We start from the raw sequence: 13,925 nt of genomic DNA on the forward strand, positions 1-13,925 counted from the left end.
GATGCAGTCACTGTCAGTACCGTAGCCAATACGATGGCAAGATTCTAATCTAGCTAGGAATCCAGCAGGAAAACAAGCATCGTGTGCTGCAAGCTTTAGGTTGGGAACTTGTTCCGCACGCGGCGTATAGCCCAGACATGGCGCCTTCCGATTACTACCTATTCCGGTCGCTGCAGCATCATTTGGCTGATACACATTTCGTGAGATTAGAAGAAATACGAAAATGCATTGATGACTTTATCGCTTCGAAGCCGGTGAGTTTCTATCATCAAGGAATTCGCAAGCTACCCGAAATATGGCAAAAGGTCGTTGATGCAAACGGAGAATATTTCGCTGATTAATATTTTTTCGTGTGTTTTTGAATAAAGATTGAATTTTACAAAAAAAAGCTCAGAACTTTTTTGTACACCTAATAATATTTATTTCTGTATTTTTCATTGTTGTTTCTAATTCTTGCGTTGTTCTATCTTTTCTCTTTTAAATCTCGTTCTACTTTCGTTATTTGTATGTATTTCGGTAGAAATAGAGAGCATATAGAGGAGAGAAACTATTATAGATACTGAATAGAATAAATATATCAGATTATTAATAGATATAAACGAAACTTTTTTCTTTCCTATAGATCTTTCGAATAGACTAAATTAAATAGAAGAAATTCTTCCCCCCTTACAAGTAAAGAAAAATGAAAAGACAATGAATTGACTAAAACAGAATATATATGAAGCAAGCAAAAGCGAAGAAAACCAAAGTAGAAGAGAGAGAGAGAGAGAGAGAGAGAGAGAGAGAGAGAGAGAGATAAATGGTCAAGAATGTTTTTATTAAATTTATTTTGGGTACAATTTATGTCGCATCGGATGGTTATACATTTGATAATGGAAAAACACAACTGCACTTCTCTTATTTATATTATACGTCTCTTTTCTATTCAGTGCCAATAAATTAATGCTTGTTCCAGCAACCGCACATGTTAAATAACTACATATAACAAAGTATATAAGAGCGAAGTTTAATAACGGAGCACAATGACGAGTTTTATACGGTGACATTCAGTTCTTCCGCCACCTTGTGGAAAATCAGAACGTCCCTCATGTGGAAATTGGGTACGGTGAAGTTGGAGGCATAAACCGGTCTGTCGAGAGGATATCCCAATGGTAGAAGGTCCATCATTCTTGGACCCCAAATGGGAGAATCCACCTTGATGGCTCTTGTCTCATCAAAGTATGACACGCACACGAAGAGTTTGAACGACATGCCTTCTTTCTTGCCTTTAGGAAGTATTAAACGGTCGGGGAAACCGTAAATCTGACCTGGGTAAGTGAAAGTCTCGCCACCCTCGATAGCTTTCATCACCTTCTTGTACAGAACCTCGCTTGGCACCTCATCCGGAACGACGTAGATAGACTCGTAGCTATTGCGCTCAATCTTGTTGGTTCCAGGTTTCACTGTAACAATCAAGCGACACTAGTTACGGTCTTATAGTTAAAAAGTTATTTGAAATAAATGTTATACGTTTGATTGAGAAAAGTTAATTAAAGAAATTTTATCAATCAAGGATTTCTTAGCAAAAGAGATACTAACGGTCAATGTTCCATTGATCCATCTCGAAAAAGTTCATATAATTCTCGCTTATATCCAGTTCGTGGCCGTGAACATCGTATTTGGGTCCAAGGAAGACACGAACGACCGCCTTGACATTTTTGTCGCTGTTAACGGTGATGTGATAGGTAAAAGGTTTATGATTGAGACGATATTGACGAGCCTTTATCAATAAAGATTGAGCCTCCTTGTGACTGCGTACCGATACGGCATTGTTGAGCATTGATTCAAAATCGTCGAAGAAAGTCAACAGCTTGTCAACGGTGACGGATTCGATCGTAACACCCGGGAAAACAAGTTCCTCGTGTGTGTAGCTCGGCAAGTGTTCCTTATATCTACGTCGGAGAATATACGTCGGTTAAATAAATAATTTCAAGCTATATTGAATTGTGCAAAGTCACAAATTTAAGTCGCACCTCATCCAGTAAGTAGCGATATTCTTCTGGATTCCATAGAACACGGGATCCCTTAGGGTGGTGGAGAAAAGTTCGAGAGCAGTGGGAACTGTCGTGTGTTTAGTGACCTGAATCGGGCCCATACCGAGAACTTTTTTGTATAAACGTTCCAACTGTCCATAGTACACGGGATCGACGGAATCGGCATTGCCCTGTATCACGTTGCCAAGATAGTTGAAACCTGCATCTACGGTGTTGTAAATGTCGATGTGTTTGCCATGCATGTCAATGACGTAACCTTTGTCAATGGCATCAGAAATGCGAGTGTGGACATCTTGTATGGCCTATGGGACAGTTGCAGACACATTAGAATTTAATTAATCTATCTCATTGTAAGAAATGTTTTTTTTAATATTTAATTTTCATTCTTAAAAAACGTTTTAGACCTCTGCACTGAGATATCTACATGCAAGTATATCGAAAATATATACCATCCGTTTATCTCAGAAATATTCTCCCAATATTATTGGATATTTTTAAGGTTGACAAGTAACGCGTTACTTGATAATAGGGAGTTTTTGCAATAGCGTTTATTCAGATACAGTGAACGCTAAGGTCAGGTTATCTTCTTCTTAACAACTAATTAAGAAAAGGATAGCGTTCACCGTATCTTAGTAATTCACATTATTGCAAAAACTCCCTATTGCCATTACCATTATCGTTATTGGTTTCGGTAACGACTGTTACTTTTTTCTGTCTGCAATGGTAACAGTTGTTACATTTTTATGGTAACAATAACGAATTCGTTACTTTAATTTTCTATTATTTTTATCTATTACACATATGTGTATATATATATGTATATAAATTCCTAGAAATAAATAGAGGAAGGTCACCGATACCGACTTACCACTTTGTTTTTAGACAATATTTCTTAAACAAAAAGTAAAAATACAACTTCCAAAACATAAATACAAACTAAAAGTGTCTTCTATCAGATAATATAAACAGTTTTTATAATACTGTTTGCAATTTTGCAATAATTAAGTTTTTCGTAAGTTATACAAAAATGAGCGTCTGACAAAATGGGCTCCACTGACATAGTAGGCAATAATGCCAACATTCCTATTCTATAAATAAAAATATATCCTATTCTGTAAAGAAAACTAATTTATGAAACTATAAACATTTAAACTGACATAATATCATCAATAATACAGTCACTATTATTTTAATTACGCAATTTGCAAAAGAACACCGTAAGAATTTTTTTCTCGGATTCATAGAATTTGTTTTTAGCTGATTTGGTATAGAAATAAGCCACAAATATATGAATTATGATCGAGTTTGTACTTCTTTAATTATAGCTAAACAGATCACGTTTTTATTAGTATTAATAAAGTGCAAAGGTTAGTTTCTAAGAAATAAGGGAATGTCGCTTTATAGGAGACTTATGTCAGTATCGGTGACCTTCCTCTATATGTTATAAGAAAAAAAAATATTAATATAAAGAATTACAGAAGATTTATTAAATAAGTTTAATATTAAAGTAAAGCTTGCTATAAAGATTAGCTTAGACTTTTGAGTCTTAATACCGATTGTTAGAATTTATATTGGTTATTAAAAATGTAATTTTTAAATCTAATTACTTTAACATTACAAAAAATAACAAATCTTTACTTTGAAAATTAGTAATGAATATCAAGTTATACATTTTACAAAAAGTAATGATAACGCGCCGCATTATTTTTATAGAGTAATTATAGAGTAATATTCCCAATCCTGAATATTTCTATAATCCTTGTGATATTTGTATGTGGACACTTGGACAGTTGATAATTGATAAGGAAACACTTTACAAACCTGGATATATTTGTGCGCGTAAAGAGGAATCTCGGAACCAACGTGACGTTGTGGGAACGACAATCCATTGTGATGCTGCATCGTTGGATAGTAGCTGGGAACAATAGGCTTGTTCAAATCGACGTACATGATCTCACCCATATCATTGGACAATCTTTCCAAATAGTAGCGATTGAGCATTTGTTTGTGGTCGAATATATACGATTCGCCACGAATGTGTTGGGGCATATTATAGTGAGCGCTGTTCATCCAGATTGGGAAATTGTGATTCATTGCAAAATAGAACGTGTTTAAACCGATATCCTCGAGGAAGTAATTTAATTTTTGTTGTTCCGGCATTTCATTTCCAAACGTATGCCAACTAGTGTAATTGGAAGGAATGTAATAATAGTCTGCATTACCAATTATTTTCTTCATACCTGCCGAGCCAAATAGTTTAAATTAATATTTTAATACATTATTATATATAACTTTCTTTTAATTGTTATATATTGTCTAATGCAAACTAGTTTGACTTAATCTCAATAAGAGACATTATAGAACATTTGTTTCTAGAGCCTAAATTGCGCTAAATTGTATGTGTATACTGTAGCTATATATTACTTTTAAATTATTTAAGATAAAAAAAATAGATTTTGAGAGAGGATATTTACTTATTTTTTTATTTCTTTGATTGGGAGTATATATAAAATTTACTGAACAATGTGTACAATTATTTTTTAAATAATTTAATTTTAAAAAATTCAATACATAAAAAATAAATGTGGAAAAATTTCAAAATAGATTAGTCGTTGATAAGACAATTTTTATGTTAATGAATAAATATTCAATTCTTGACTAATATACTAACCTGCTTGCGAATCGCCCATCGCAATACGATAGGCTTTATGCAAAACGTCCTCGTTGAAGAAGTAATGTGGGAATACCTCGTAAATCGGAGGCAGAAGGATGTTATTGGTATCCGGCCGATGAATCGTGGCAACACTCAACACATATTTGTACATACATTCGTTTATGTGAAAACGTGCCCATACTGCAGTATTGTAGAAAGTGTCAAAATCTTTGGCGGAATATAAAACGCGGAAGAAGCAAACCGCTTCTTGGTAATGCTGAGGGTGAGTTCCAGAAAACACTTCTCCCCGTGGGAGCATTCCGTGTTTCCATCGCTGCAGGAATTCAGTCACTGCCGCCTAGAATAACAAATCAACATATATAACATATATAACATATATATAACATTACATGATCTTCTTTTACAACTATACAAACAATTTTTATGTTATTTTCAAAATTTATGATTTTATTACGAGATCAAATAAAAAAGACGGGAAAATTAATTTTTCCTTATAGAAACAGAAATTAAAATTTCAATTTATAAAAATTAATACAGACATTAAAACACATGGTATAAAAAACATTATAATAAGTACCTGATCTGTAAAAGAAGCAATGTTATCTTCGAGGCTGAAGGATCGCGCCTTTTGGTAAAGTTCCGGATGGTAGACGGTTGGTTGATCAACGTGCCAGAAGAGCTCATAGATACTCTTCTGCTTAAGAAGATGTGTCTTATCGGCGGTTTGAGTGGGCACCTGCGTGGCATGGGCCAGGCATGCCGTAGCCAAAAGCAACGCAATCACTTTCATCCTCGTGCTTGCTTCGCAAAGGATCGATTAGTGCTATGCGTTAATTGCTTTATATACTCTCCATCGACGAAGGAGATACATACAAAAGTTCGGAGTGCAAGATTAAAAAAGCCATGAGGTAACCAGCCTACCGATAATAACCAATCTTTCTGTTATTTTTGTAATAATTATCTTTATTGGTAATCGTCTACCCTTTGACATGATGAAAATCCGGGATTCATATTTGTTGTTACACTCCACCTCTATTCATATATCATGCTTTATTTCAATTAAAAATAATTAACTTTCTTCCCTTAATTTTAAAATATATGTATATTCCCTATATAGGATTCCAGGGTACCTATCATGGAATAAGTCGGATTCCGATCAGAATTATTCTGTTTTTGTTCCATATCTTTCATTCTTGTCTTCGTTTCAATTTGTTTCATGATAGTAGGTGCCCAGTTCATTCAAATCTATCGAAATCTGCGTAAATATTCAAAGAATCAAAATATTTGAACTCTGAATATTTATCGTACATTTATGGATAAATTTTACAACTCACTTGAAACTGAAATAATAAATTCAACGAAATCAACCTTCGTGTAAAAGTTAGATTAGGGTTATGGTTTACAATTTAATAATCTTGAGCATAAAAAAGAAATATATAAGTTAATAATCTCTAAGAATATTCAAAAACTTTAATATCACAAAATTAGTTTCCGGAAAATATTTAAAGTATTTCAAAAAAATTAACCAAGCGATCAGGAAATAATACAAATTACAATATATATCTATGTATATTTTATACCACAGATAATACTTTATATTTTTCTACATCAATGATATCTTTTCAAGCAATTGAAAATTATACTGAAAATCAAAATATAATAAACATTCGCAAGACTGTATTATTATCAATCAATAAGCAGCAGTTACTTAATTTGCATATACTTTTCGTATAATACGATAACAGATATATGTATATATACACATAACTCGTCACTTTGCGATTAAAATAATTTGACTTTGATAACTGTTTTTCGATAATGACAATTGTGTTACTGAATGATTATATATTATTTGTTCAAGCAGAATTTTTTATTAAATCACAAAATTAAAACTGATTAATAAAGAGAGAATTAAAATTATTATTTAATTAATGCCTGTGTATAAATTCTATGAAAATTATTTTCAAATTATATACATAAAGGGAGACTATACAAAGTAAATATTTTTATAGAATTTTTTTAATAGTCCAATTTTACAATTTTTTAAAAATTAGATATCAAAATAAAAAAGAAATTGATTACGGAAGTCCAGAGTGTTACGAAGAAAACGCAAAGTGTCCCATCTGTTAAAGAAAATATGAAATGAATAATTATATTAAAACACATATTATTGAATATATTTTATTGATATATTAATTATTCGGAAAAAAGTACATTATTGAATGGATTTTATTTAATTAGTAATTAATAATTAAGATAATCGGAAAAATATATGAGGAAATAAGGGGCAGATTCAGATAAGATAGAAATAAATGTAAGACCCATCATTTTTCAGCATTCTTTATTGAAAAAAAAAATTTTTTTCAATTCGTATCACTTGCGTGATATAGAATCCTAAACGGTAATGCCTGAAGTTATACTTCGGTGGTTCCGGGCATCCGGCGATAGGCTTTCCGCGGTAGCGCAGAATAGGGGGAGTTTTTAGTTGGTAGGCGGACCTGGTCATGTGAAGGCAAACATTGGCATTGGTCCCGTAAAGTAGTCTCTCTGGAGCGAAAGCTGGGCCTCTCCTCCGCCTGGAAATTGGCCCACAAAGTGAGTAGCCCTCTGACGAAATTCGGGCCTGGCCTGAGCCCCACTCTCCAGGCGATGTCCGAAACCAACACACCCATCGTGCGCGGTAATGGGTGTCTTCCTCGGTTAAGTTCAAACTCCTTCGGGAGGACTGCCTAACCGAGGTACATATAAGAAGATTTTCTCCTCCTACGCAAAACAAAAAAAAACGGTAATTATTGTGAAAATCTTCTATAGGCGAGGGAGGGGGACAAGTTTTTTCTTCACTACAACCCTTGACCATTTTATGACAAATTCGATTGGACGCATTAGTGCGCACTGGTGCATATTGAAACCGTTGTACACTAATTTCATAGCGTTCTCTCTTGGCTGTACTATCGCCCACTATAAGTGCAATACTCAAACAGTGTACCGTGTTTCCATGGCTGGTGGTAAGCGAATTCATTCGGTGTACCGTGTTTCCGTGTTACCGTGTTACGGTGTAGTGCAAATTCTATGCACGAAGTAGGATTTTGCTACACCATCTCAAAGGGGTGTAAAGCCAGTGTGACATTTAAAATTTGAAAATGGAAGTCAAGCGGGAATAGGATTTTAGCGCAATAACGAAGATTAGGTGTGCATCACTCAAGCGCAGTGTGGCTGAGTGTAGCGCTTACACGCGACTAGTGCGTTGTGAGGTTGCATCCAGTGTATCCCAAAGGAAAACGCTATAATTGTAAAAGCGAAATGTGCAAATATTTCAAATTATAAAATACACCTAACAGCACAATAAAGTATATTGAGTATTTCACGATTTAACCAGTTTATTTATGTTTATTTATAAACATATCTTTACGTTAACTTGTACGACGGATTTAATGTGCACCAGTGCGCATTAAATACGTTCAATCGCGCGAATTCGCTATTCAGTCATTTCCAATCTATCTTATGCGTCTTGCGTTATGAAATTCTTTGTTAATTGCATTTATTTCGTATCCATTTTTTATTAAAAGGAATGTAATTCGATACCCTTTTTATGCGTGCTTGGCATATATCTTTTCTTTTTTAAAGACTTGTTTTAGAGATTTAATTGTTTTTTGTTTGTAAATTTTTGAAAACGTAATGTCGTCGAACGTAACGCCCGGTATCCTCGTCATCGCCCAAAGTTGCCCAGAGTCGCTTGGCATCGCCCGGAGGTGCCCGGCGACAAAATTTTACGATAAGATTTACGTATTTCGCATATCATATATGATGCATTTAAATCTTATTCATATGCGAAGAAAATATTTTTATTTTACATCACTGTTCTTTATATTTAAATATAATATTAGATCTAATTAATGGATGGATTAACGAACGAGAAGATATATAAAAAAAATCATATTACTTATTCATTATTCATGTACATATAATTATACATTTATATATTTCTCTCTTAAAAATAATGGGTATATATAAGGATAATCGTTATGAACAAAAAAAAAAACGTATTAACTTTCATGATTTCTTTATTAAAAAATGCTGTATTTTCATCCAAATCCTCACATAAGTGAAAATAAATGTCTCATGAAGAAAAAGATATTACTTTTTACAGCACCATCTTTATTACATCCGTCTTTCATCAATGACTCCATTGCAGTAATAATCAAAATTTTACTGAAAATAATGATTGAAATATAAAAACTCTGTATTCTCTTTTAAAACGCTTAAATATAATTTGTAAATAAATGATATGAAGAGTATAATACATTGCAGGGCAGGTATCATAAAATTATTCAGAATAGATTCCGGTCGGAATCGCGTTCAATTATTCCCTAGATTTCTATTGTTTTCTTCTTTGAAAACAAAATATTTCTGATCTGAATCCATTCCAAATATTTCCATAATACGTCCTAGTATAAAATTTATATTATTTTAATTTTTTATTACTTTCTTTCTCTGTATTATTTTAATAAAAACTAAATATTAAATTATTAGCATATTAATATGAAATTTTTAGAAAATAAAAGTAACCATATTTAGCTAATATTCCTCATATTATAATTCTTTTTTACTTAATCTTTAGTAAATTAATGGTCAAACAAATCATTCTGTTACCAACCAATTTGATAGATTTCAGCTATGTATAGACTCATTATCGTCCATATCATCATCATCAAATTTAACGCTTTTGTTATCTTCTTCATCGTGTTCATCTTGAACATCTTGATCGGACATCTCTTCCCAATTGTCATCGGATTCGCTGCTTAGGTCAACATCGTCTTTATCGGCACCTTCATCCGACGAATCTGCATACATTTTTGATAACGTGATTTAATATATTGATTCGATAAAATTTTAAAAGTCGGTATGCCATATTAACCTGGATCTTGATAAACAAGCAAGCTTTCCTCAGTTATGTCCTTGTTGTGTTCTTCATTAGCCTGAGATATTTGTCCTGTTATAAGAGAAACTCTGCCTTTTAATCTTTGTACAGCTGTTAGAAGTGCTAACTTTGCATCAATAAAACTTAGAATAGGGCTGAGTATTTCTGCGATATCTGGTCGTGACATTAAGTGCGCTGCATGAGTCATTATTAAAGTTTGCAACCACATGACTGCAATTTTGTTCCTAAATAAAATAATCAGTCTTTAGAAAATAATTCACGTAAATTTTTTAAAGTTTCAGAATAAATGAAATTTAAAAAATCTATAAATGAAAAAATAGAATATAATTACGCATATGTTTTGCCTTGCAACATAACAGTTAATTCTTTAAGCAACGGTATAATTGCTTGCACTGGTAATCTTGCAATGGTATTACGAATTACAGCTTCATTTTTCGTAAATAACACTGTTGTCAAAATGGTTTTATCTTTGCTATTTAATGCTTGCATCAGTAATTGCGTCATATTGGCTCCTTTCATTGGTGTCCTCCCTGGTGTGTTCGCATCTGCATTTAAACTAAGATTTTCCAATCTATCTTTTAAGAGTAATTGAGAGCCTGAGGTAGTTCTATTTCTTTTTTGTGTTGAAACTTGCATTCATCATCGATACATTGAACTGAACTATTTTTTTTCATAATAAACTGTAAGAAGTAAAAAAGAAAATACATAATTACGAAAAACGTCACCTGGTGCGAGATATTCAACATCTTCTTCGATCGCAGTAGGTTTTACTTTAGAAATTGTCTCTTCTTTCCTTTCTTTTGATTTTTTTGTATCTAATCTTTCCGATCTAATTAAACATTGTACTTTGTCCGAAAAGTCGGGCATTACTTTCTCAAATGTTAAGTTGAAATAACTACCATATGCTAGTAATAGCTTTTCATCTTCAGTTAAGTGACCTGCTAAAATTGGAATCTGTCGAACAGTTTCCTTCTGATTGATATCTGCCGCTACCGCAATGTTAAGAGATGGTTTCACTGGTTTGGTATGACCATTCGGCTGATACTTGAATAATTGTGCTTGACCCGATTGAGTAGTAACCAATATGCCGACTTGCAATTCTTCTGCAACAAGTATCGAGATGGATGTAGCCTCGTCTTGAATGGCTAGTGTTGCTATTGACGCTTTATCATTTTTATTCTAAACAGAGATAAAAAGAAATTTAATTGTAAACTAATTTTGAATGTACATATAATAATCAACCAAATAAAAGCTGTGTGCGCACAGTAAAATTATATCATGTAACAGTTAAACATAAAATGAGTTGTATGAGATGTTACAAGTAGATAAGCATTAAGAAGTTAACTTTTTTCATCTTCAGAATAAATAAATTTCTGTTGATTAATTACTGATGTTTGTCTGTAAGAATCTTTGTCTCAGAAGTAAATTAAAGAATATTTTTAACACTTTATGTGCTAGTTATAGTTAGATTATGTAAAATATTAAGAAATGGAAGGAAATGCAACATACTTTGTCTAATGTCCATACAGAAAGATGATTATCTGCACGGGCAGCACTTATTAGGTAACTAGTTGCGCTGTCTATTTGTATAGTACGAAGAAAAGTGACATGATTGGCATGTCCAGTAAATGTACGGATCAATTGCTTCGTTGCTAAATTCCACCACTTGATTATTTTTTCAGCAGATAGCAAGGATTTTCCATTTGATGGAATTGCCAAGGCTGTGACTTTTGCCTTGCCAGATTTCCATTTACATTTGATCCCATTCTCTTGAAGATTCCATTCCACTATGTGATAATCATTAGCTGCTGTAATCAATCCGGCATAGGCTGACCAAGCGATTGCTGTGACAGTAGAAGAATGACCATTCTCTAAAGTAGTACTAACGGATGCGGCAGCTACGTCGTACAAAGTAACTTTTCCATTCATCGAACCCATTGCCACAACAGCTTTGCGATCGACTTGTTCCGAAATTGACTTCCTCCTACGTCTTTTCCTTGGTGAAGGCTTAAAAGACACATAGAAAACGGTTCATCTTATTTAGAGGAATAAGTGTTTCTAACATATTTGATTTTTTTATAAACGTGCGTTTATCGATGATTTCATTAATAATGCAAATATTTGTAAGAAAACATCGAGCCATAAAACATGAAATTCGTTTCTATACAAAATGAAATATATATGCGTTTAACGTAACCTTCCGGAAACTTACGTATTGATAAAGTTTGAGATAGTATACTATACGTGGGCAGGTAATATTGGTGTGGATGAGGATTATAAAAACAATAAAGACTGTCGATATGGAATTGTACATAATAATAATGCAAATAAAGTCAAAAAAGGAAAAAGAGAGAGGGGATATCTGCAGTGATTGAAGAGCACATGGCGTATATATTTACCGATACATTGCCCGCCGATTGCGGGCTCACCAAGATCCATCCTATGACACTGCAGGGTGACGATAAATGCCGATTAGGAGTGTACTCATGTTTCAACCGGCCGCTTGCAGTCTCCCAGATTTTCAACTTGCCGTCATTGCCACAAAACGCGTAATATTGTCCATCCTGAGAGAAAGCGGAACATCCCGTGTTCGCCATCACGCTTGCTTTGGCTCACCGGCTCGCCTGAAATTGCTGCGAATCTCTATCCCGTTGCCCCGTACTGTAAAAAAACCGCTTACTCTTCCCACTTTCTTAATGTTTCCTAACCTCACTGATCTCCATGCACACACGCGGCGCGCGCGCGCGATCCTTTACGCCCTTAAAACTGGTTCTACATTAGTCGTATCGCAGTGTCGCAAGCGTTGTGGTCCAATCAGAGTCGAGCTAGATTGATATTGATTGGACCGCAACGCTTGCGACACTGAGATGTGACTAATGTAGAACTAGCTTTATGCCTACGGCACAGAATCAACAACGTAATAATCAATCTTAAAGCCCATGGCACATACAAAAACGTAATGCGTGGTCTACAATGGGCAGTAGCAGTAATGGATTAAGAAGTAGGCGTAGAAATCGATCAATCATGGTTGATTATTCTCCTCACATTCGATTATGATTGGTTGATTTCTACGCCAACTTCTTAATCCACTACTGCTACTGCCCATTGTAGACCACGCACACGGCCGTAATACGTAAGCAGTAAAGAAATCGTAAGATTGGATTCGCTACTGGCCTTACGGTCTCTATCGTGATTGGCCAATTCGCTTACTGATTATGTCTTACGGCCTTACGTTTTTGTGGGTATGTTCCGAAATTAACTGGCAGTACTGACAGCACTGATTTATCGTTCCAAAATAGAATTTCTTATGCTGTCAGTTACTGCAAGTTACTATTCATTCTGCATAAATTGACCCTAGGGGATTGCTGACTTCCGGTTGTTTCTACTCCATCCCAAGAGGTGAGGCAAATACAGTAAAAGCAGTAACAGAGCACGGAGCGTGAAATCGTCTGATCGTGATAAGTTTAATACTGGAAGTACGAAAGAAAAAAAGAATTATGGATTCAAAATTAAAGTCATACGAGATTGTAGATACCGATAATAGTATATACACAGTGCTATTTATTTTTTATAAAGTAGTATATATTTATAAAATAGTATAGCGATATGGTACACACATTTCTACAAATAATATACATACGTTATTACAAATAATGAATATTACATATATTTTATTAAGTATATTTTCAATATACATAAATAACTTTTTCTTACCGAAAATGTGATTTAAAGTCTACGTTTGATAATACAGAAACTACGTTTTGAATGTAATTCTGTACACGAGGTTTTAGTAGCAATGATCCGCGTTTGCCATCAATCTGATTTAATATATGTAATAATATGTCATCATCAGAACTGTCACTGCTTGAATCGTTTTCCAGTATAATTTCAATAATATTTGATAAAACACGTCGGTCCATATCGGTTATACGTCAGAATTCGGTTGTATTTCGATCTCTTGAAAATATTAAGGTTACGTACAGAGTACAAATAACATTCTTTTACTGCTTTTCCGTTCCAAAATTCAGTACTAGACAGTAAAATCTTACATTTCGAAACAGCAAAAGTCAGTTAATTCAGTAACAGCAGCGCCAGTACTTCCAGCTAATTTCGGAACATACCCTGTATGTGCCATGAGCTTAAACCGGAATCTAATGGCTGCGTTCAGCAGACTCAACAGTTTTGCAATCGTTTTATGATTGTCTGCTGAGATAGGACCATTCTTCTAGATCTAAAAGTATGATCCAATTAGCGCGAAGGAAACTTCCAACAGTTGCAA

At 33.9% G+C, this 13,925-nt stretch overlaps 2 protein-coding genes across 2 annotated transcripts; both read right to left on the reverse strand.

Moving 5' to 3' along the window:
- Positions 1-806: 806 nt before the first annotated feature.
- HEX70b (hexamerin 70b) lies at positions 807-5,497 on the reverse strand. Its single transcript, XM_018447872.1, has 6 exons — positions 5,285-5,497; positions 4,705-5,044; positions 3,855-4,273; positions 2,013-2,335; positions 1,579-1,931; positions 807-1,442 (listed from the first exon to the last, which is right to left on the reverse strand). Exons 1-6 carry the CDS (start codon positions 5,495-5,497, stop codon positions 1,033-1,035), a joined length of 2,058 nt encoding a protein of 685 aa, XP_018303374.1. The 3' UTR covers positions 807-1,032.
- Positions 5,498-8,760: 3,263 nt separating this feature from the next.
- Positions 8,761-12,421, reverse strand: LOC108722671 (WD repeat-containing protein 43). The gene is made up of 7 exons (XM_018447882.1): positions 12,046-12,421; positions 11,156-11,653; positions 10,369-10,825; positions 9,978-10,281; positions 9,623-9,870; positions 9,362-9,548; positions 8,761-8,916 (listed from the first exon to the last, which is right to left on the reverse strand). The coding sequence occupies exons 1-6, from the start codon at positions 12,241-12,243 to the stop codon at positions 9,376-9,378; spliced, it is 1,878 nt and encodes a 625-aa protein (XP_018303384.1). The 5' UTR covers positions 12,244-12,421; the 3' UTR covers positions 8,761-8,916; positions 9,362-9,375.
- Between the last annotated feature and the right edge of the window lie 1,504 nt (positions 12,422-13,925).

The sequence above is a fragment of the Mycetomoellerius zeteki genome, unplaced genomic scaffold (genome assembly GCF_001594055.1).
Source record: "Mycetomoellerius zeteki isolate Tzet28-1 unplaced genomic scaffold, Tzet1.0 scaffold212, whole genome shotgun sequence".
Lineage (NCBI taxonomy): Eukaryota > Metazoa > Arthropoda > Insecta > Hymenoptera > Formicidae > Mycetomoellerius > Mycetomoellerius zeteki.